General features: G+C 40.8%; 1 protein-coding gene across 6 annotated transcripts; it reads right to left on the reverse strand.

Moving 5' to 3' along the window:
• Positions 1-181: 181 nt before the first annotated feature.
• LOC119216581 (arfaptin-2-like) lies at positions 182-6,366 on the reverse strand. Of its 6 annotated transcripts, XM_037469573.2 has the most exons (11): positions 6,208-6,365; positions 6,007-6,129; positions 5,767-5,923; positions 5,039-5,147; positions 4,533-4,595; positions 3,940-4,026; positions 3,713-3,816; positions 3,389-3,610; positions 3,146-3,303; positions 2,862-3,036; positions 182-1,473 (listed from the first exon to the last, which is right to left on the reverse strand). In XM_037469573.2, the coding sequence occupies exons 3-11, from the start codon at positions 5,863-5,865 to the stop codon at positions 1,318-1,320; spliced, it is 1,173 nt and encodes a 390-aa protein (XP_037325470.2). In that variant the 5' UTR covers positions 5,866-5,923; positions 6,007-6,129; positions 6,208-6,365; the 3' UTR covers positions 182-1,317. The 6 variants fall into 6 exon arrangements, with proteins under 6 accessions (XP_037325470.2, XP_037325488.2, XP_037325480.2 ...); XM_037469591.2 differs by having other exon boundaries at positions 5,767-5,875; positions 6,007-6,366; XM_037469583.2 differs by having other exon boundaries at positions 5,767-5,895; positions 6,007-6,365.
• Positions 6,367-22,375: the final 16,009 nt, after the last annotated feature.

Here is a 22,375-nt window from a genome sequence, read left to right on the forward strand (position 1 = left end):
AACAGAAAAAGTTCCTCTAACTCTAAATAAGTCACAGAAAGCATATTGATACATCACATTGTATTGTCATGTACATAAACAATGGTGCATATTATTTAACACATACTGCGAGTGTCTTGTACCTAATCTCTGAAAGGTTCCCATATGAAACTGACAGATCCGTGTTAAAGCCAAAGTTAGGTGAAACAAAACATCCAGCAGACTTTATTGGAAATGCAAAAGAAGACGAAGATAATTTACTGAACTGAATGGAAAATAAATGTACGTAACAATTAATGCTAAGTCACTAACACAATGGTGAATAAATAAAAGAATAAGAAAAATATGTGTCTACATTCTGTCCTCAAAGACACTGCAATTTGAATAGTATCATGTATGTGGTATCACATGGATCAAGTAGTTCCATTCCTGTTTTTGAATATAAGACTTCAAAAATGAAGTTGTTTAGATATACACAGGCTCCAAATAAAACAACCATGCTGTGTGTTGCATGTAGATTTCTTTATGATAGGCAAATGTTTGCATTGCTTGATGCTGTGAGTGTAACATCTGCTTTTGAGGCTTGTTTCATGTGTAAATTGGAGTAAACATGAGACATTTTTAAATTTGCTGCATTCATTGGGACAGTATCAAGCTTTACAATATATATTGATCAAACTATTTTTTTAAATTTGGTTACAGAAATTAACTATTTAAGTTTTCCCTGATATGTGTGTGAACTACAAACTGACCCTTCAAGAGGGTATATCACAAAGCAATATTAGAAGCAAGTGGGGTAACTTAAAAAAACTGGGCTATATCCTGATGTGTTGGATCTAAATCTGTAAAACTAATTTTGAAAAATGTGATTAAGTCATGCACGCTTGAGAAAAATAAATACAATTTCAGAGGATATTTCATACAATTGTTGACATTTTCCCTTTAATTTACTAAGCGGATTTGTGGAAGGTGATATGCTCTGGAATAGAAGGTAACATTTTAGACAACATAAAAAATAAAATTAAGGTGCAAAATTGCTATTGGATCTCCCACCAATACTCTACTGTACATAAATTAGAAGGCATAGTCATTTAAATGATTGTGCAACCTAAATAATAAGTAACAAAGGTCCTTTTATAAAACAAAAAAAACATCTTAGTACTACAATTGTTGTACTGTCAATACTGGATTTTGAAAAACACCAGAAGTCTTGTTTTCCGTTACCACTGACCGTAATTGATCCCTTTATGTACTCCTTTATGAATTTCATTCTTGTCCATCTAAGTACAATGTCAGGATTTTCGCGTACACGTCAAACTGCTGAACCCTGAGCGCTCTTTACTGCTCCTCCAGCCAGGACGGCTTGTCGGATCCTGGGGGCTTTAACTTTACATTGAACTGTATTAGAGTTTGTTCCAACTGCTCCTGGTTGCCAGCAAAGTAGGCTGAGATTGCATTATGAAACAGAAGCAGCTGCTTGTGCATCACCTTCACCTAGAAAGCAAAGAAGAGGGAAATGTCGCCACTACAGTACACTTTTTATACAAAGCGACTTACGATAAGTGCATTTCAACAATAGGGATACAAACTCTGAAGAACAAGAAACAAGAAAGTGCAATTTCATCAAAGACAGTACCAGAGATGGGGACTCGAGTTGGAGACTCGGACTCGAGTGCGACTCGAGTCGCACACACGGTGACTTCCGACTCGACTTCAGACTCGTCCTCGAAAGACTTCAGACTCGACTCGGACTCGAGCTTTGGGACTCGTGAACAATGTTTAATTTTAGGAAAAATCTGATGAGCTCGCTATATCGCTCCCTCCGTTACCTGCCTACGTAACGCGTACATTGACACATATTGCTGGCTGCGCACGCGCGGCCACACACGAGAAAGATGTTGAATGCCGCTGCTGGGTGGCGCTGACGGGAAGGCGGCGGTGCCGCTGGTGCCGCTGGCGGTCCGACCGACGGTTCGCTGACGTCGGGACGTATGCGCTCCAGCGGCGGACCGTTTACTCTGCGATCTCCTTTAACTGTCTCTGTTCTGCTCACTGAAGCAAAACAATACGTGGACAAAAAATATCAGAGCCAAGAGCAGCGTGTGTAGTCAACTACTGCTGCTAACACATCCCGTCAGACCAGGATTATTTATTTATATCCGTTCATGAACTTTTCTCCTCGTTACCCTGGTAACCGCTGTCATTACAGACGGTTGCGTCGATTCTTACTGTGAAAATCTACGTACTTCCGGTTTAGCGGCTATGCTTCGTATTTTCATTTTATGGGAAAAACCACAAAAAAAACATTAAGCAAAGAGTAAAGGAGCAGTAAAAAGTTGTTGGTATGTTTTTTTACGGTAAAAGGGACGTTGATAAGAGATGGGGACTCGAGTTGAAGACTCGGACTCGAGTGCGACTCGAGTCGCACACACGGTGACTTCAGACTCGACTTCAGACTCGTCCTCGAAAGACTTCAGACTCGACCTCGAGCTTTGGGACTCGTGAGCATCTCTGGACAGTACAGACCATTGACATCATCAGAATGGCATTTCCTCGCTGCTCCGAATTGCATTCCTAAGATATTCCCAAGTCTGCGTTTAAGCCTATTTTAGACATGATAAGTCGTACAAACGCTTGACATCTGCATGCCTATTCACCCCTGACCACACCCAGCAACACTGATGCCTGTGGTTGGGTGTGGTCAAGCATGAGCACTATTGCACCTGTGACCACACAGTCCTGGAGCACACCCATACATCACTGCAGCAAAGTGGAAAGTTAACCCATTGGATAATATTGAAATAAAGATTTCAGGAGGTATTGAGGTCCTGTATAAATTGACATAAGTGGACATTGGAAAGAAAACAGTTTAAACCACAAACCTTGTTTTCCTCCAGGAATTTGAGCTTGATCATAACGTCACTGCGCAGCCGTTCATACTTGTCTCTGTGGATCTGGTAATCATGCTGAGCCATCTCAATGCGGACCATGGCCGCTGCATCCCTGTGGCCCAAACTCAGCTCCTCCAGATCAGAGCGATAGGCGTCAAACTCAAGCCTGCAAGAAAAAAAAAAAAGGTCAAACCTTCTCACTTACCAGGTCTTCAACCTAAAAGGAATTAAGATCATATTCGTCAAATCCTGAACGGGACGTCAGGGTCTCTTACCTTGTGTTTTCATACAGCTTAACGGTCATCAGCGTGTCCTCCATTGTTTTGTTGACCAGGGTGTCGACGCTGGACACAAAGAAGTTGATGGCGCTGAGCAGAGCCTCGCCATTCTTACACAACAGCTTCTGTGTCTCTGCGTTGTACCCAAACTCGTCCTGTAGAGAAAAAAAATAATGAATTTCCCCTGCCAACTTCAGTTCCACATCAAATAGCAAGGGGATCTTTTTCTCTGGACGGTACCTGCAGCTCTGGGGACTTCTGGCTGAGTTCGGTGAAGGTGTCTCCTAGAGCCTGTTGGGTCTGTACCATGCTTTGAAAATGACTGGTGAGTGCAGTTGCCAGTCTTAGGATTATTTCATACTTGTTCTTGGTCTCCCTTAACACGTCAATCTGAGCCTCCAGCTCCAGGTCTACCGTTCTTGAACCTCTGCCAAACCTCTCGGAGAACATCTGCCTTGTGCACTGCATAGTGGACATACATTGAACCCAACATAAAGATAATCTCATGACATTATGTTGAGCTGGAATTGAAAAAGTAATAGTAATAGACATAGTGCACAATACCTTGTATGTGTTTATGCCCCATTTCTTTACACTGTCCAATTTCTCCACTGCCACACCCCGAGAAACTTCTTCAGTGGGAATACCCATGTTATTGTTTGAGGACTCTATCAGAGAATAAAAGAACAATGTCCATTGATGCATGTCAACCAATCAAAGAACAGTGATTGCATTGGCCATGACAATTAGTAAAGAGTACAGAGTGGACATGGTGATGATCCCGATGATACCTGGATGCTGGATTGTGTGCTGGGCAGGTTGACTGGCTGCAGATGCGCTTTTAGGCAAGCCAGCACCCCTGGATTTCATGCGAATGTCTGAAATGAGCATGTGATGATGTGAAGATGAGAGGAAGGTGTGAAATATGTATCGATAAAGTATGCGGTTTAGATAAGGCAGCTGAATAGCATACTGAAAGAAAAAAATGTTAGGCACTGGAAGAAGAAAACATTAAAAGCTTTAAAGAGGTTTTGGAAATAATCCACCATGCAGGTTTCTCATGCAGAATAAAAGGATTTATAAAATGATGAACAGGGACTTCATGGGATGAGAGGTCACTAGCAAGCATTGTCAAAACGGTCACCCAAAGTGCATTTTACGGTAGAAAATAGGACATTCTTATTAGACATCAATAATTTAACATCAGGTTAGTGCGCCCCTAAGTCGGTAAGCTGCCAAAAAAGACCTTGTGCTGCTGAAGAGGTACAAGCAAGGTTGCATTAAACTCCTTCAGGTCAGGCAATCGCTCAATATTTCTTATAAAAGGTCAAACAGAACAACACATGAAGGAAAACCAAAACGCATCGTCAGACTACACAGCCACCTGGTCCTGGTGCAGGGACTCGTCTTCTGTCCAGATACTCAGGGTTGAAGCGAACTGCAGGCCCTATGGGATATGGATGTTTGTAACGTGAACCAGGAGCCCTAAGGGTCAGCAACTCTCTAGTGACACATCATCGAAAACAAGGAAGAAAAGTGCTCGGCATGGTTTCTTTGAGGTGGAGAAAAGTGTCATCCACTCTCATTAACTTAAGGAGTGCAACAACATTGGACAGATCTCTCGCATGGCAGTCTGCACAGCCTGTGGAGGGGAGTGGGATCGAAGACACAGAGTGGAATGAACATTGAGCTGTGTTAAGACAGAAAAGGATGCACCTGGGAAAGTAATTGGGTGATTTATATTGACCAACAACTCTGCTAAACTGAACTGAACTCAGGATGACTTAACGCTATGGTAAGGAAACTATTTTGCAACGCTCCATATATGATATTTTGGCAGCACAAATTCTGTACTGTGAAACATAAACGATTCTGTTTTTCTAACAGTACCTTTGATGCTGCTGGTTGGAATGATGCCCCCTGCAGGTCCTCCATAGCCTCCTGACACAATGCTGGTTTCATTCAGGTTGGGTCCAGACACCATCACCTGCTGCAAATCCTGATGGATTTAAAGCAAAATAAAAAAGTAATACATGAGCTAAAAAAGGCATTAAAATTGCATTCATGGACGCAGAAAGCCAAAAATATCCGTTTTAAGCATATTTCTCCCCCAAATTGTTTTCATCATTATTATTTTAATTTTTGTTCAAATGTCAAGTATCCGAGTCATCCTGCTCACAGATCACGGTTATGTGCCCTTTTATTATTTAATTTGATGGTACTCCACATTACTTTACGCACACGCACACACAGACCTAATGTTCATTTTGCTCTCCCGATACTGTAGCTTTCTTAATCCTGTTTAAAATATTTGCACTAGTTATGAATTGTACTGTTTGTATTAAACACTGACAGTATCTCATAAGATTTAACAGTAATGTCAAACTCATTCCCTCCCCATTATTCCCAGTAGCTGGTGTTGCTGGTGACACTGGTATAACCTTAGAGCAGGCCCTTTGCATGCTAGGTATCAGCCAAGCCTTAACACCCTTTAGTCCTACACACAGTGTCACGCGTGGAAAACGATAGAGAAACACAAACTGCGCACAACAACAAACGAAACAGATTTAATCGAAAAGGTGATTGTCGGTGAGGTTTAAGAGCGGCGTCTAACGGACCTGCTCCAGGCTGTCATCCTCTGGCAGAGTCCCAGTGTCGCCATTGCTGTTAATGGGGATCTCCATGGTAGCAGCTTTGCTCATGATACTGTCTGCCATGATTCAATCTCTGCAAGACAGCACCGAACACTGACACACAAAGATGGCATCATGTTTGCTGTTAGAAAAAAAAGGAAGATGAGTAACCATACAGCGTGCACCTCGACACAAAAGTAGCGCCTTGCTCCGATGGACGCTTACGTGGCTGCTAAATCCCCGCGGTGCTGATGTGGCTGCAGCTGAATGAATGCTACAGCTAACTCGTCCCCACCGCCGCGGCCACCGAGGGAGAAACAGCCCGGTTTCTTTTGCACAGACAGCAGACTTGAAAAGCAAACTTGTTAAAACCGGAAACCACCGTTGTCTTTAATAATCATTTAATGCTAATTCCATTATCTTTACCCGCAACGTAGCGTTATCTGCTGTCCTGCATCCAGATTGCTAACAGCTTTGGTACTAGTTCTTCGAAATAAAAGTGTGTGGTTTTTAAACAACTGCAAGTCACATAAACTTGGTTTCAATAGCAAAAATGTTTGAGTAAAACGTACATTCTGAATATTCTGTACCATTTAGCGGCTGTTACTTTACGAATGAGAGACTTCCAGCGCATACCGTGAATTGGTGCTCTTATTTTGAAAAGGAATACCTTTAGCGTAGTATCATCGTCAATCCTCCCCGCTCCATCTTCCACGTCGTGCAGTGCTGACGTAGCTTTATCCTTAAATTGCAGTAGTACCATTCTGCTCCTGAAGATGTCCCTATCAGCCCACTGACATACAGTTACAGTAACTCCGTAAAGCGCTGGCCCAACAATTGTGTTATTATTATTAATAAATAGAAGGAAGGCAGCGTCCTGTTACCTTGATTGCAATTTCTCTTGAAATCAAACTGTATAAATACAGTCGTGTGTTGTGAATCGCGAAATGCCTCGAGATAGACCTCACCATGGCAAACTGACACTTCCAATGATTTGCTTGATTTGTTTCAATCAGGGATGCAAGGGAAGTTCAAATAGTCTCCAAATGGAGTTTGGGTATTTACTCCTGGTCGAACATGGAGAAAAACCTGTTGAAAATGTTGAGAAAACCTTTCCTACCTCGTTTCTTCCGTCCTTATCTTCATCCCCCTCGTACTTTTTTAGGCTTCTGCATGAGACTAGATCGACCATACCCAAGATCAAAGACATTTTGAGGCAAATGATGAAACTTGGTTATTCATGATTTCTTCTTAATCAACAAGTCAAACGGTTTTTGGACCAGCATATGTGTTCTGCTTTTGATCTTGATGTAAAATAGTGTACAGCAATAACTAAGTATATGTTAAAACAAGAACATATTTAGACATCCAATTCAGATTATCTAGGTTCAAATGTTGTAAGTTGTTGAGGTCAACGCTTAGATCCCTGATATGTTGATGTGTCCGTTTGTTGTCCTCATGTGTATCATAGCATCAATTGATTTTGTTATTTGATGATCTGCTACTTCAGTCCTGCTTGGTGAGTGAATGATTGTATGGGTATGTTTTGACACACCATTTGACCACAAGAGTGACTGACTCAACATCAACTCCAGTACCTTTGACCTCCACATTATTCATGGCCCACAAAAAGCCCCATGTTGCTGAACCTTGAATCTTAAAAACAGTTTTTTTGCAGTGCCGGTAGAGGAAATGATGTGCGGCAGTAACCAGCATTTCACAAGACTACAGGCTGCAATTACTCAAGGCTTATTAAAGTAGACTTTAATCAGACATTCTCTCATGTTTCTGCTTCATGGCAGTTGTAAGTTATAACAAGAGCAGTGGTTTGTATACCCTTGCCCTTGGATAGACATTTTAAGACACAGAATTCTCACACAGGAGAATGCAAATGTTGTGGTGCATGTACTTTTTAGAGCAAGACCAAAGTAAATTCCAAAGGTCTCCGGCAGAGTCTCCTCTGAGGCTTCACTGCCAAGTCACCGCTTGCACGTGAGCGGAGCGTGAGACCTGAACCGGAGTACCCCTCCCTCTGTCTTTTTAGAGTGTAGTTGATCTGGTTTTTAATGATCATTAAGCACACTTCCAGATGTTGGGAGCTAAATTCATCCCCACACAGCAAACAAGAGCACTGCAGTGAGTGAGAGAGGAATCCAGACAAACATGGCAAAGCAGTGCTGCCTGCATCCTTACTCCATGGGAATTACAAATGACGCTCCAGTTTTACATTAAACAGCATATGGAAGTCATTTTTTATAGTGACTCTAATGTGCTATTTCAAACAGCCTGTCAACCTTTTTTCCAGTTGGTGTTTCTATCAATGCTCTCTCAGAGAAAAAGACATTCATCACCGTAATGGAGCCTTGAATGCCGTGATTGTCAATTGTACAATGTCTCAAAAGACAACACATAATCAGGACAATACGTGTTTATGTGCTTTTCCTGTAATGCCTAACAGTATGAAAAGATGAGATATGGATCTGTGGGAAATGATGCATGAGGGGTAAATTACATTTTCTAATGATAGTAAACATAACTTTGACTGGCAGATGTGTTTTGAAAAGATTCAGTGCAGACTCCTTGACTCATTTTCTCTGCTGTTCTCTTGATTAGGAAATGCTTTCATGTAGAAACAAAGAACTGTCAAAAGTATTTATATTATTTAAATCAAGTCCTAAACACTGAAAAAATGATGGTGTTTTTTGGAAAACACATGAGAAACCAACTTAACACTTAAAGATAAACAGTGACAAACGTCATGATATTATTTAGTCAGTTTAGTACATGAGATGTACATAGAACATATTATTTTTGTATATAGTTTCATATACAGATTTATACACACAACTTCACATCAACCTTGAGTATATGTCGTGAGAGTCCACCACAAAATGTACAGTATTTGCTATTACTCCAATGTTTCCAATTAAATTCACCTGTATAATCAAGGCCAACCAGTCAGAAGCCACAAATAAAATAAAATGCCAACTTGAGAATGGTAAACCCCACAGAGCTGGTTGGCATTTTCACTGGAGTGTTAAATGAGTTGTTAATTTTGTTTTCATGAAGGGTAACTTTGGTTGGCACACAGAGGCTGCGGTCAGGATATGCACGAAAGGGCAGTTGTTTAGTTTCTTTATACTGTTTACTTACTTTGTCATGCAGTCTCCGTTTTGCAGGTCTCCAATTTGGCAATCTGATTCATTGTAGTTTCAGAGATGTTCTCAAACCATGAATTACCGTGGGACTGCCACGTGAAGAGATTTTAACTCCACGTTAAATATAACAATATACACTACTACCATATAAATACGACTCAAACACAACCATTTTTAAAAGATCACATAAATCAATCTATGGGAATGATGGAGGGATACAATCTATTGGGAAACAAATGCAAAGCATTGTCCACAATCAACGTTCATTTCAAATAGAGTCCTCCTGGTTTAATCCTCTTTAACAATGTTGTCTTTCTGATTATTTCCTTGATGACCAAGATTTGTTCAGTCTGGTGCAAACATTTAGCTCCTCTTTTTTAAGTATTATTGTAGTATCCACAGCAATGCAAGCAAAGTTTGGGAGTCTGAAAGATATTAAACTTCTGCACAAAAGAGATTTAAATATAAATGGATGGAAATCCGTGCAAAGCAGGGGGATTGTTTTGACTTATAAGTAGGCTTGTGTGGAGAACTTTTCTTAATTGAAATACCATCAAGTGAGTGTGGTGTTTTTTGGAAAATACATCTGAAACCTAGATTACATTAAACTAGGGCTGTCAAAAATAGCGCGTTAACGGCGTTAATTAGCTGTTTGTTGTTAATTACGTCAATTTTTTTGACGCATTTCACGCATGCGCAATGTGACAAATTATTCAGGTCAGTAAAGTGCCTCTTCCTCTAGGGAATGCACTTCATCCTATACAACACATTACTGCCACCTGCAGGCATATGTCACGCCGTCAGGTTCAGCAAGTCGTTTGCGCCAGAGACCCGCACCCCCCCCCCCCCCCCCCCTCGTTCTCGCGCAGCAGAACAGAGAAAAACAAAAGCTCCGCCCAGCAGAGCTTTGCTAAGAAAAAAAAAAAGAGCAGCGCTGAGGTAAAGGAAAGACCATCGGAGAGACCGTAATACTGTTCTGAAACATGCGGAGGAAGAGAAGCCAATGCGATCTAAATCCTCCCAGGTATGGGAATATTTCACACTGAAATGGGGGGTGCTAGCGGATTTCTTTGCAGCGCCAGTCGGCGGGTGGTGCAGCAATATTGTTGTTCGGGTGGAAATCGGGAAAAAGGTCGGTCCGGGAGATTTTCGGTAGGGGCTTTGAAACATCGGGAGGGTTGACATGTCTGGTCATGTCTGGTCATGGCAGCCCTGGACCATCAGGAGCACAAACTCACAGCAGAGTGGGATAAACTGCAGAGGCTCGAGACCCTTCTAGAGCCATGCAGTCTGTAACTTATCAAATAACATTGCTTTGATTATTTTCTGAAATGAATTAAAAAATCAAATATCAATAACATGTATTTATGTAAAAAATAATAATGATAATAATGATAATTATGTATCTGTGTCCTGTTATTTATCTTTAGTATGCATTTCAGAAAGAAAAAATGGTTAGGATTCAGGTGTGATTAATCATGATTAATCCACTGAAAATTCTAATTAATTTGATTAAAATGTTTAATCATTTGACAGCCCTACATTAAACATAAATGATATGAACATTATGAGCAAAACAGTAAAACACGAGAAATGCACCACTGGAGCCAATGTTATTTTCTCCAATTGCCTAGATCCAAGTCATGGTTCCATTGGCAACAGTAGAGACGGTCTAAATGATGCCTTATTCTCCAAGAACTTCCTCCTTTTCCCCCTGGGGGATGCCAAAAGTGCTCTCTGGGTCAGCTGGAAGACATATTCTCTCCAACATTTCTAACATCTCCAGCAGGTCCACTTTGAATCAGGCAAGCCTGGTACCTAACGTCGATGCTTATTCAGAGTAGTCATTTGAATAGGCATATTAGCCACAAATGCAATGAAAATGCCAGTATAGGCAAAAAAAAGGAAATTGAAAAACTGATACTATAATAGTGGGGTTTAAGTCAAATCTTGAAATAATAATATAAAAGAAGGAAAAATAGAGAACAGACAGGGCTGCTTGGAGTTTCTTGGGGCATTTAGGGCTCATCCTTAAAAATATCAAAACAAAAGTATTGTCTGCAAACAAAGAAATTCCTTAACAGACTGTCGTGATGCTTCAATTAGCCGAGAAGATTGACATTCTGCCACCAACAAATAAAGGAATCCAATTGGTAGTTCTTTGGAATTGGTTTGAAAATGTTGACTGTGGTCTCACTTCCAGGACATTGGTCGAGGCTTAGCGGGTAATGACACCTGGTAAAAGATTAATCATATCCACCTATCCACTTTTATTTATGACAGTATGGGTACCTCCATTCATGTTTGCTAATACAAGTGTTTTCTAAAAAGAAATGTCATACTGACTGAGATTTACTCAATCCAACAATATCCAGAGAAATCGTTTTTCGGGCCAGCTCTCATCTGTTGTAAGAATTTTAACTACACCACAGACATCTGCCAAGGGTATGTGTCAAAACCCTCCTGAATCTTTCTTCTCTGCTTCCTGAGCAGAAAGCCTGGCTCTCGCATGTAATATAGAGCATGAAAAAGACGGTCGTCTAGTCACCTGACATATCATAAAATATCATAGGAATTTAAAAACCTTTTAAACACCATTGTTCAAATTGTATAATATATATAAGTTCACAGTAAAATATGTTTAATGTATCTTTGTCTAGTATTTTTGACTGTCATGCTCATATGTTGCAGACTTTAAGCCACCAGCTACATGTTTTATTTAATTTTTTCAGAAAAAAAGAAAACAACAAGCCTCATACAAAGAGCAAAGTAGCACACAGTTGTATATCTGAGCTCTGGTGTTCTATGGGACACGTGGGACAGGCTTCCTCTGGCATGCAATAAGTGGAACAGCACCTGTGGAAGTCCTGCACTAAATCACAGGCGAGATGTGACGAAAACAAATGTGGAGCTGAGCGACATGTGTCAATTAAGATCTGTTTTCACCCTCAGTCACTCAGACCTCTGTGTCCCCTCAACCCGGTTCCCTTTCTAAAGCAGGGCCAGCTCTGTCACTTATCAAGGCACAAGCTGCTTCACAGATGTGCCTGCGTTGGTCAATGGCACAAACGCAGACTTTATCTGCACTGCACGAAAGGCTAAATCCAACTTTCGCCAGGCATCTACACTTTTTATGAGGAACAGTACATACTCACTGGTGTTTAGTGATATGTAAATCTGTTTTGTGTTTGTTTCTACACACACAAAAACGTTTGGCGAGCACAAAAAAAAACATGTGACAAACAAAACAAAGTGATTCCATTTATTTTTGTTTGATTCTGACTTCCAACACAATCCCATAATCAAAATGAGATTATTTTCTGCGACAGCTTTGATACAACATCCATTAGTGTTGGGATTGCTGGTTTTGATCCCTGGTTACTCTGCACGTCATTGAGCGGTGCACAGCACACCAAACTGCTGCGGTCTCCATTGGTATGACGAAGAGGCACTGGGTTCATGCAGCTTCGCTGCAGCAACATTTCTCAAGAGACTTGCTAATAGATTGTATTTTTTCTTCTTCTCGATTGAGTTAAATGTGAGAGAGAATTATCAGCTGGTACCTGAGTGAAGCGCCTCGCAGCATTATGTCCACATTTCTTGGAAACGTTGTTCCAAACGATTTACTGACTGAAGGGGTTTGAAACTGCGTTCAGTTTCACAGAAAATGTAACCACGGTGTGTTTATAACAAGCAAAGTAGTTGATTCAGTTTTAATTAAAATGGCGGAAAAGGTAGTAGATGGAGTTGGTATAAAAAAGAGCTAACTCTTGGACACGGTCAAGGCCTCGGTAAGGGAAGAGGTTATTACATTTTTTTCATGAGCTTTAAAGGAAGAATCATGATTCACTTCCTCCTTGAAAAAACAGAGCATACTCTTTGAAGTTTTGAACCAGATTCTCAAGTCAGAGCTCCACTTTCTTATCAATCCAATCCAAGGGAGGATCAATGAGGCTCTTAACAACTTTAGGAAGTTGAACTCTAACTCTGCTCTCCCCAAATCCCTGATCAGCGTATAATACACTAAGATTTATTCAGGATTTCACATTGTTATTTTTTTGTTATTATAATCTGGCCTTTTTTCAAAGAGGAATCACTTACTAGTTAAAAATGTTTTTTTGATTTCCTCTTCCTAAGCATGCATTGACTGTATAAGTGTTGAGAAAAGTATAAAATGACGGGCAAGTGATGGCAGTAGAGGCACAAAATAGATACTTTGTGCACGGCCGCGTGGTCCCAACAACCCAACCAGCACACAAAGAACATCATTTAAAAGGACTAATTCAACCTACACAACATGTTGACAAATGGTGGGCAGAAATAGCTGACCATGCAGACAAATATTCTGCAGAAAAAGGTTCCTCATTCAAACTATAATAAGTAACTCGAAAAACGATCTTTAATGTAATAATCTTTAATAAAGACCTTTTCAAGTCTGCCATCATCAATTTCCAATACGTTGCATTATTTATGGTTCTTATACATTATTTTCCCCACATAGGCCTTTAATCAGTGTCGGTTTGTTGGCGGAACAAGATCAATACACTGTACTTCTTTGGTGTCTCACCAAATAAACACCATTATCAAACATGACCTTCCCTCGAACATGTACAGGACATAGCAGCATCTCAAAGTAATGAAACCCTGCCAATCATCCGTAAAAATTAGGTGGCTATGTGGTTTGAAAATGTCCTCAGAATAAGGCAAACTAATTTGGTTTAGGACAGAGCCTTCTAAAATTACAAAGGGATCGGGTGCAGAACATAGTGAATTTCCACTTTCCCTAAACTACACAGTAGAGTTTGGCAATATTTCCTTAGTTATATTTCATATATTCAAATGTTAATAAAAAGCTGACAATGCGTAGGAAGGAGTTTTGAGTGGTGAAAAGTTGAAGGTTAATCATGGTTAAAGAAAATTATGCTAGTAATTAGTGAATAAATGGATGCTCTGAGCGATAATAATACCTGACGCAGAGCACACCATAACAGAAACCCACTCACACACAAATATGTGACATTGGGTCCAATTAATGTATTGTAAATGTATGTAGTTATGTGTGGGATTAAACTTCACTCCTCGTGTGGCTTTTTTTTGCTGGCAACACCGAAGTCTCTTTTTTTTATGTAGGGAACAATTTTTGAGGATATCAATGACAAGCTTGTCTGAATTAAAGTTTCAAACTTAATAGTTTCCTAAGTGCAGTAAAAGCTTTTGCAATTATGAGCCATACATTTTATGAGATGTGTGTAGCGTCAAGATCCAAGCAGTCCCTGCGCAGGGAGCAGCACACGATGATGAGAGAAACTCCACAATATCAATATTTTTGAAGTGAATTGCAGTGTAAAACACATAATCGTCCACATGCCGCAGACACTATCTATTTAGGTGGAGGAATCAAAGTGAAAGCAGATGGGACTGTAGGCCAAAATACTTTCCACTTGAAGCACGTCGCTCTTGTTCAGAGCTCTCTCAGTAGCTGGGCTACTTCCAGACGCCTGGCTGGAGAAGTGAAGTTCAAACTCCTTGGCTGCTCCCTCCACTCTCACCACGATGTCGCTGGGTAGAGCGTTGATTTACGACAGAAGTCCATCTACTGGACAAACCCAGGTCAGAGATGAGAAATGGCACCCGAGAATCCAGGCGAAACAGAGAATCTTTTTTTTTGTTATGCCACTATTGTCGCATGCTGCGCTTGTATAGCGTGCAGCTGCCTACAGGAAGGTGAAGTACTCACCAAGAACGAAGGCCCAGAGTTTAAAATGATACATTGGACATGTTGTTGCGGTATGTGTAGATGCTTTCCTTCGGACTTTATGCGAATACCTATTTAAATTCAAGCAGAATAAGTCTTTTTTTCACAGCACACATTTGCTGTGAAAATCCCAGGTGTTACTAATAACACTAACGAGTGCTTTCAAGCGTTCAGGTGACAGTAAATCAGACCGCACGATACCAGGAGCGTGTGAAATCAACGCAGCTCAATGGAGTTCAGCCATAACTTATGTTTAGTATTCATACCTGTGCTTCCTATACTATCCTGAGACAAAGTAACTTCTTTGAAAAATACCGTCAATGACACTAACAGATTTTTTTCAATTATTCTTTATAATTACAACTCAAGTTTTAGCTATGCGCAAGTTTTGAATATAAAACTTCCTGTCTGGTGTACCAAGAGTGTGTGGACCGTTATTAATGGTTTGTTCAACTCTTAAGTGTTTTGGACTGTGAATGGTGACTTTCAGCCAAATGGTTCTGGGGTTGTCTCTGAAAGGTGGGAGGAGAACACATAGCTGTCCTCCTCAATGCCCAACTGTTGTATTATTTATTGAAAAACGTCAAAACGTTAATCTATTGTAATTTGTCTACTTAGATTAGGACTAATCATACAGCCAGAAAGCTCTACGCAACAGGTTCCAGTTCAATTTATCACCTCACAGTACATGTGGCCATTTAGTCTCTTCGGCGCGTTTGAATAATTTTGAGCATCTTAATCTTTTTTTTTTCCCACAATAATATGAGTTTGGTCTTGTAAAAAGATATATAATTTATATGTTTTTTAAAGTCTGTCAAACTTGAGGTTTAAAAGGACTACAGAGTCCAAACACTGTTATCTCAAATCAAGGGCATCAAAAACATACTGCAACGACATATCGTGGCAGTGAAAAACGAAACATTCAACAAATCACATACAGGTAAAACATTTTTCAACACAACCTCAGTCTGAACCGTAAGAATTAATACAAATGTAACGTCGCCGTCTCCACATCCACACACCTCTGTCCAGGAGTAGCAGACATTGCTCCAAAAAAAAAGCCACAAGCTGACACTCTCCTGATCCTCGTTATCATCTGCTCACAGCTGGATTACACTGCACATCAACCCCAAAATCCAACCATGAAGGCCTCTGTGGCCTTCATCCTTGTTTCTTTATGGCAGCTTTCCACGTGTCTTCTGTTCCTTTGTAAATAAGGAGGGTGACCAGTTCAAAATGGTATCTGATATTGGCCACATTTAAAATAATAACAATAGGAAAGCTAAACAAAAAAGTCTTACAGGCAATGCTGTGTAAACGCTCTCAGAAGTTCATCAAACTTGAAGGCATCCTTGCTCTCGGGGATCCTATTTGGTTTTGCATCTGCAGGTGCTGGAAGTCTTTTATACAGCACTTCACCATTATCAGAAAGTAAGTGCTATCTCCAGACTACAGCTGCTTGAGCTGTGGCTTTTATTTATTTTCTCGACATTCCTCCTTTAACGTACACTCACATTAGCTGTGATTCAAAATTGGCTCTTTTCAAATGATTATTCATATGAAAGCATAGTCTGCGTTTGCCATGTTTCTATGGGCAACACTCAAGCATAGTGTCCAAACCCCTCACAGACAAATGAGGTGCACGAAGCATGTGCAAAGGGGTTGTATGATGGAACCTGGAGAGGCTGCGACACACACATGTAAACAGCTATCAGAAGAAAGATCATAGCCCCTGACCCATCCAGAAAGGGGGTGAGCAGAGGGAACTGCAGTCCGTGTTGAATAAGATGAGGCAAAATAGCAGATATCGTAGAATTTTTCAGACTTGCTATTGAAGACTCTCCATTACTTAAAATACACCATTTATTATTTGTATATGTTATTTTGAATGTTTAAATATTCATTACACTCCTGCAGCTTTTTCTCCAAGTCTCTAATAATGACCCAGAAGGGTTTACATTAAAAGGACACCTCGTGCGTGAATATCCATTGTAAAAAGTCCTGTTATCTGCTGCCCCGCAAAGAAGAAGCAGTTAGAATGATAAGCAAATCTGCTACGTTTTCTGATGCTCCAGACGTTTTCCTTTGCAGAAATGTCTAACTTTTCATGTTAGGCAAAGCACAGGTGAAACTAATTTAGTTAACACGGCGGTGCTGTGGTTAGCACCGTCGCCTCACAGCAAGGGGTTGGGTTCGATTCCACCCAGCGGCCTTTCTGTGTGGAGTGTGCATGTTCCCCCTGTGTGGGTTCTCTCCGGGTTCCTCTCACAATCCAAAGACTTGCTCTGGGGATTAGGCTAATTGGGGATTCTAATTTGTCTGTAGGTGTGTGGATGTGAGTGTGAATGGTTGTTTGACTGCAATTGACTGGCGACCTTTCCAGGCTGCACTCCGTCTCTCGTCTGATGTTGGCTGGGAATCACTCCAGCCCCCCCCTTCCCCTGGAATCCTACAAAAAGGTTGGCATAGAAAAAGACTGACTGATGAGAGTTTCACCAAGTGACTTAATGAGGGCAGTGAAAATGCACAACACCAGCACCCTGGATCTAAGGAATGCAGGGAAAATTAAATGGATTTTTTTCCCGCTAAAATAGTCAGCCACTTATTTGTCTTTACTGAATGAAAATAATAATGACAACAAGTGAAATGTAAGCGCTTTTGTTGTGGAAGGCACACAACTCACCAACTCCTGTGTGAATGAGCACCTTTGTGCTAGGAGCCATATACAATGTTAGCAATCTAACCACTCCTCATTGAGCTAAAAGGATAGTAAGCTGTAAAAAGAAAAAGAAAAAAAACTCTTGGCAGCTAAGTACTGCCATATGTTCTTCATTCATCGTTAGCACCATAATAAATCCTCAAAGCGGCAGAGTGTGTGTGTATTTGATATAAACATCATCGGGGATCATCATAAATTATTGTTGCCCATTTGGCTGCAACTTTATTATTGTGCTCCACCTTTTTTTTCCCAGAGCCAAGTATCACATGCAAATGAGGGGAAGTGTGTTGTGACTGATGAGGTTGAGTATGTCAGTACACTTTCAGACCTCAAGGATTGCAGCTATACTCACATGTGGTGCAACCTTGCTGGAGCCCTCGTGGCTTAAAGGAAACAAACGGCCGTGCTTCACCATGCTCTATGCCATCAACATAGAGCAGACATGCAATTATTAAAAGTCAGACCCTCAAAGGGTTTAAAGAGATCCAGAAATCTGTTTATCAGTCTGGTTTAATCCAAATTGCCTTGAAGTCCCTTACAGGACTTTGTGTATTTTGATGTCAAGAGGTTAATTTGCATCAGGGATTGTATAGGTGGTAGAGTAGAAAATGTTCAGCCTCCAATAACTTTATTTGCTATGCAAAGCAAAGCATGGGGACCATTTGAAAGTTACAAAGCCTATTGTCTGGCATCATTTTATTTTGGTTATTGTTTGTTTTCCTATTCGGTTTAGGGTCATCACCAGTCACAAATATGTCAATCTGTCAACAAGAAAGATTCAGCATTTATTAAGTTTCTAATGCACAATACTACAAGAGCCAAAAGGCTGAGCTGAAGCAATAAATGATTTCCAAGTCTGTGGAAAGTTTGCACTGGAAATCTAAATGAAGCTTAGGCAAAAATTCAGTCAGGAAGACTGGACACGCTGTGCCATTCCCTGGAGGCCTCCTCTCTCCCTCTAGGCTCACGGCCAGCTGATTAGGGGCGTGGTCGGGTAGTACCAGCCAATCAGACGTGGGTGACGTTACAGTAAACCAATTGCATCAGTGCCGGCGAACGTTAAAGGACTGTTCTCTCTTTTGTTGTCATTTCAGCACGCACCAATGGTGACCCTCCACCACCCCTGACACCTCCAATCTACAGCAGAACCTGGCACATCAGGAAATTGGAGCAACGGATTCTCTACAACCACCACCACCACCACCACCAGTGTCTGGACTCCCAAAGGGGGAGGGGGGGAAAGGCCCCTGGTCTATCCTACGGCAGGATGGAGTCCAAGCCCCAAGCAACATTGCAATATCAATATTTATGCCTGTTATTATAAAACATTGTTCAAATTTTAACAAGTCTCTCCGGAATGAAATTATATCAAACATATCTTACATTTGCAATGGTTAACCAGGAAAATGTCAACACGGTACGGTTTTAGCTGGTGATAAATGGAAGTCCGGCTGAGGTTTGTCTACAAATAATTTAAGGAAACAAACGAGACAAATTGGTGGTAAGGAAGGTTTCATTTAAAGGCCAATGTGTCACATTTAAATAAATCATTTGATATACTAGTTGATGAACGGTATATGGACAGTAATTCTGAAACTTTACAAAGCAACAGTTTAATGAGAAGAAAGATGAAAATGCCATTTTTCTGGTCTTTTTATGCTTGTCAGCTTATGTTTTCATAGTCCCAGCTTCATGTCCTTTAGATGTAGATAGCTGGTGCTGGAAGGTAGAGATCTCTGTCAAAGCCCTTTCTGCACCTGTACACTCTGCAGGAGATGCAGGTTGGCTGATGATTATATTTGGATACTTTGAAGATTTCAATACATTCAATATTTCTGTCTGAGATTGGCAGTGGCTGTTTTTATAGCGGTGGTGTACGCGAACCAGTTGTTCTCTCCATGTTTCTATGATTCACTAAGAACAAGGGAGCTGGACTCTTTTTGCATTCAGTCAATCAATCTGACTCTGTGGCTTTGCCCAACACACAGCCAGATTCCCATAACAAACTAAAGAAAATAATCCCAAATCTCAGTAACAAGGTTAGATCAACACGTAATGTTCTCGAGCTATAAATGGGACAAAAACCCAATTTTCATTTTAGGTGACGTTGTACCTTGTATGAAATAAATACATTATTTTGTGGTTTATAGTTTGGTCTGAATTATTTCTGTTTGTGCTTATAGTAGATATGTTTCCAAACTGTATTTAAAGCCTATTTTGTCATTTAGAAATCTTACTAAAACACTCCTCGACAGGTAATTCTGCCTTTCATTATGTTGATTATGTTGGCCGGATATTGGTCTCCAAATGAGAAGGTTTCCTTGGTTTAGGAGTGTGTGCCTGCATTACACATTTCTCTTGGATGTGTTCATGCAGTAATAACTACACTTTAGCATTTGAGACTTTTCAAGACATGGCACTAGGCTTTGATATTCTAATCTGATAAATCAAGCTATGTAGCCATGTGCTCTGCTCCTATGCAGTACATTGAAATAGGAAAATAGGATTTTGCTCTGACAGAATCAATTGAGGGCCCAGTGGTTTCATGAGTCTGTATGAGAAATGTCCCAACAAGGGAACAGTGATGGGAAACACACCGTCATCAGCGCAGCATCACACTGCTGTGAGCCATTGTACTGTGCAACCACAGAGCTCTCCATTTTCATTCATGGCTCGTCAGACTGACAGACTGCTGCGTCTTTTGCCCAACTTGGCGTGGTTACAACCGTTGCCCTTTTAAAGGAAGATTAGTTGTTCGGTCGTAATGGCCCTTTATACAATTCCTAGAAACAATGAAACAATTACATCATTTAAATTCGTTACAGTATTTTCAGACACAATCCCGTCCACTTTTGAAGCTTCCTCTCAACGGAACGGAGAAAATCCAAACTTGGCATAAACAAACATCCTCATCAAGAATCAAAGAGGATAGCAAATGCCAGTTGAAAAATAATGCTGACATAGTGTTTATTGCGTTGCTGTAAAATAAATTGAGAGGCGCATTCATGGTGATGATTTTGTCGCTATCCAACAACATAGCTGTTTTGCAGTCACACAAATTGCTTCACAGTAAGGGTTCAGATATTTCAATTTGACATTAAAACACTTGCAGAACATTCAGTGTTGTTGTGACCATCAATTGTAAATATTATGCTCTATAATCAAGCAAAAACAGCAAAGAATACATTTATAATTTTCAAAACAATGAACGCCTCATACATAATTAATTGAATTTTAAGCCCCTTGTCCGTGTCCTCCACAAACCCCTGTACATAATAACTCGGACAAATCACAATGGCATACTGAAGTTAAGCTATGGGCTGCAATGCAGTAAATTCAGTAAATGAGTCTGAAGCAGGCCTACCACACAATGCCTGATAAAAATTGATTAACAATGGACAAATTTAAATGCAGTAATTTAACCATGGCAAATTAAAAAATGAAAACAGAGTAAAGCCTGAAACATAAGCAGATGGCCTTGTAATGGGAAGCAGGTTGGGCCAACTTCTAAGTGAGAAGGACTAAGATGAGGGTCTAGTTTTGGCCGTGGTTTTTGCAGGAAAAACACTTCTCCACCCTTGTCTGAGCAACCCTCTTTCCTTATAGTGCTGTGGTTGTGACGCTGGCGGGAGAGGACAGGAGGCAGGCCTGGCTAAATGAGAAACAGACCCCCTTCACCCCAGTATTGCCTATTTCTCCCTGTGGCTTTTTTGTTTTCAAAGAAAAAAGAAGGCTCTCCAAAAATAGATTTGGGGCTCGCGTGCCAATGGGTTTAGAAACCTTTTTTTTTTCCACTCCCTCTAGTCACGCAAGTAGCCTGGCAAGACCTTGAAGAGAGCGCCGGGGAAAAAAAACATAACTCGTAGGAGACAAGAAGATCAGAGGGGGAAAAAAAAGTGTTTGGAGAAAGGATTGCGGTGAGCTGAGGATGGAGCATCCCTGGAGCCTGGCTCTCTACTGAAAGAACAAGCGGCCAAGACTTCCGTGCAAGCTTCAGGTATGAGGGGGTTTATGGGTAATCCAAGCACGAGCAGAGAGGCTCGCTCTCCGGTCTGGCCTCATTTTAGCTGGACGGTAGCCTGGGCTTCTCCAGAAGAGAGTCTGATCTGTACCAAAGGGCCTGCAGACAAAGCAGCTCACACCAGAATGCAACGATTCCCATTCCTTATGTCCATAAGCCCACATCCCTCACTCAGATTCCCTTCCCTACTGGCTCTCCCAGCTGGTATTCATCTTTTTATCCGTCACATATGTCATCAAGATGAGATCACGGGCTAGATTATGAAAAAGAAAGACATTATCTTTCCCCGGTTAACTACCTTTGTAAGTCTGCCTACTTTGGTAGCTTTATTATAGAAAGTGCTTTTGAACATAAGACAGTGTGAAGGACCCATGCCCCAAGCTCTTCTGCAGAAGCCATGTTAAAACCATTATATCCTACTGTCGTTAAAGTCATTGCGCTTTCGGGTCCTCCACTGGTGAAGAGCGTGGACGATCTCTGGAACATGTGAGCGAGGGTTAACGTTTTGCCTTTAATGTTCGGTAGGCACCCTTTCACAAAACTCTTGGTCCTCTCTCAACACATGATACTTTAGACCTCATCCTGTGGCACCAGAGTCTTATTAAATTGGCCCCTACACAGAAAGATTTCTCCAGAACTTGTCTCAACATTGCACACAAGAAGATGAATTCACTGTTTTAAATGATGTCAGTCAATTGAGGTGCAGTCAGCATGGTAATGGTTTCAGTGTAGTTACACACCTCCAAACCTCAAAAGAATTGTAATATTTGAATTTTCAGTGTACTGGTATTATTTAAAGACTTTTGGAATTGAGATTTCCACCCAACATGGTTTGAATTTCTCTCCATAGTTTCATACTCAACTATCGAGCCATCATCATATTTAATTAATTAATTATTATTATTTCTAACAGCAAAGAGGCGCTACAAAATAAGTGGCTG

This window comes from Pungitius pungitius, chromosome 3 (genome assembly GCF_949316345.1).
Source record: "Pungitius pungitius chromosome 3, fPunPun2.1, whole genome shotgun sequence".
NCBI classification, from domain to species: Eukaryota; Metazoa; Chordata; class Actinopteri; order Perciformes; family Gasterosteidae; genus Pungitius; species Pungitius pungitius.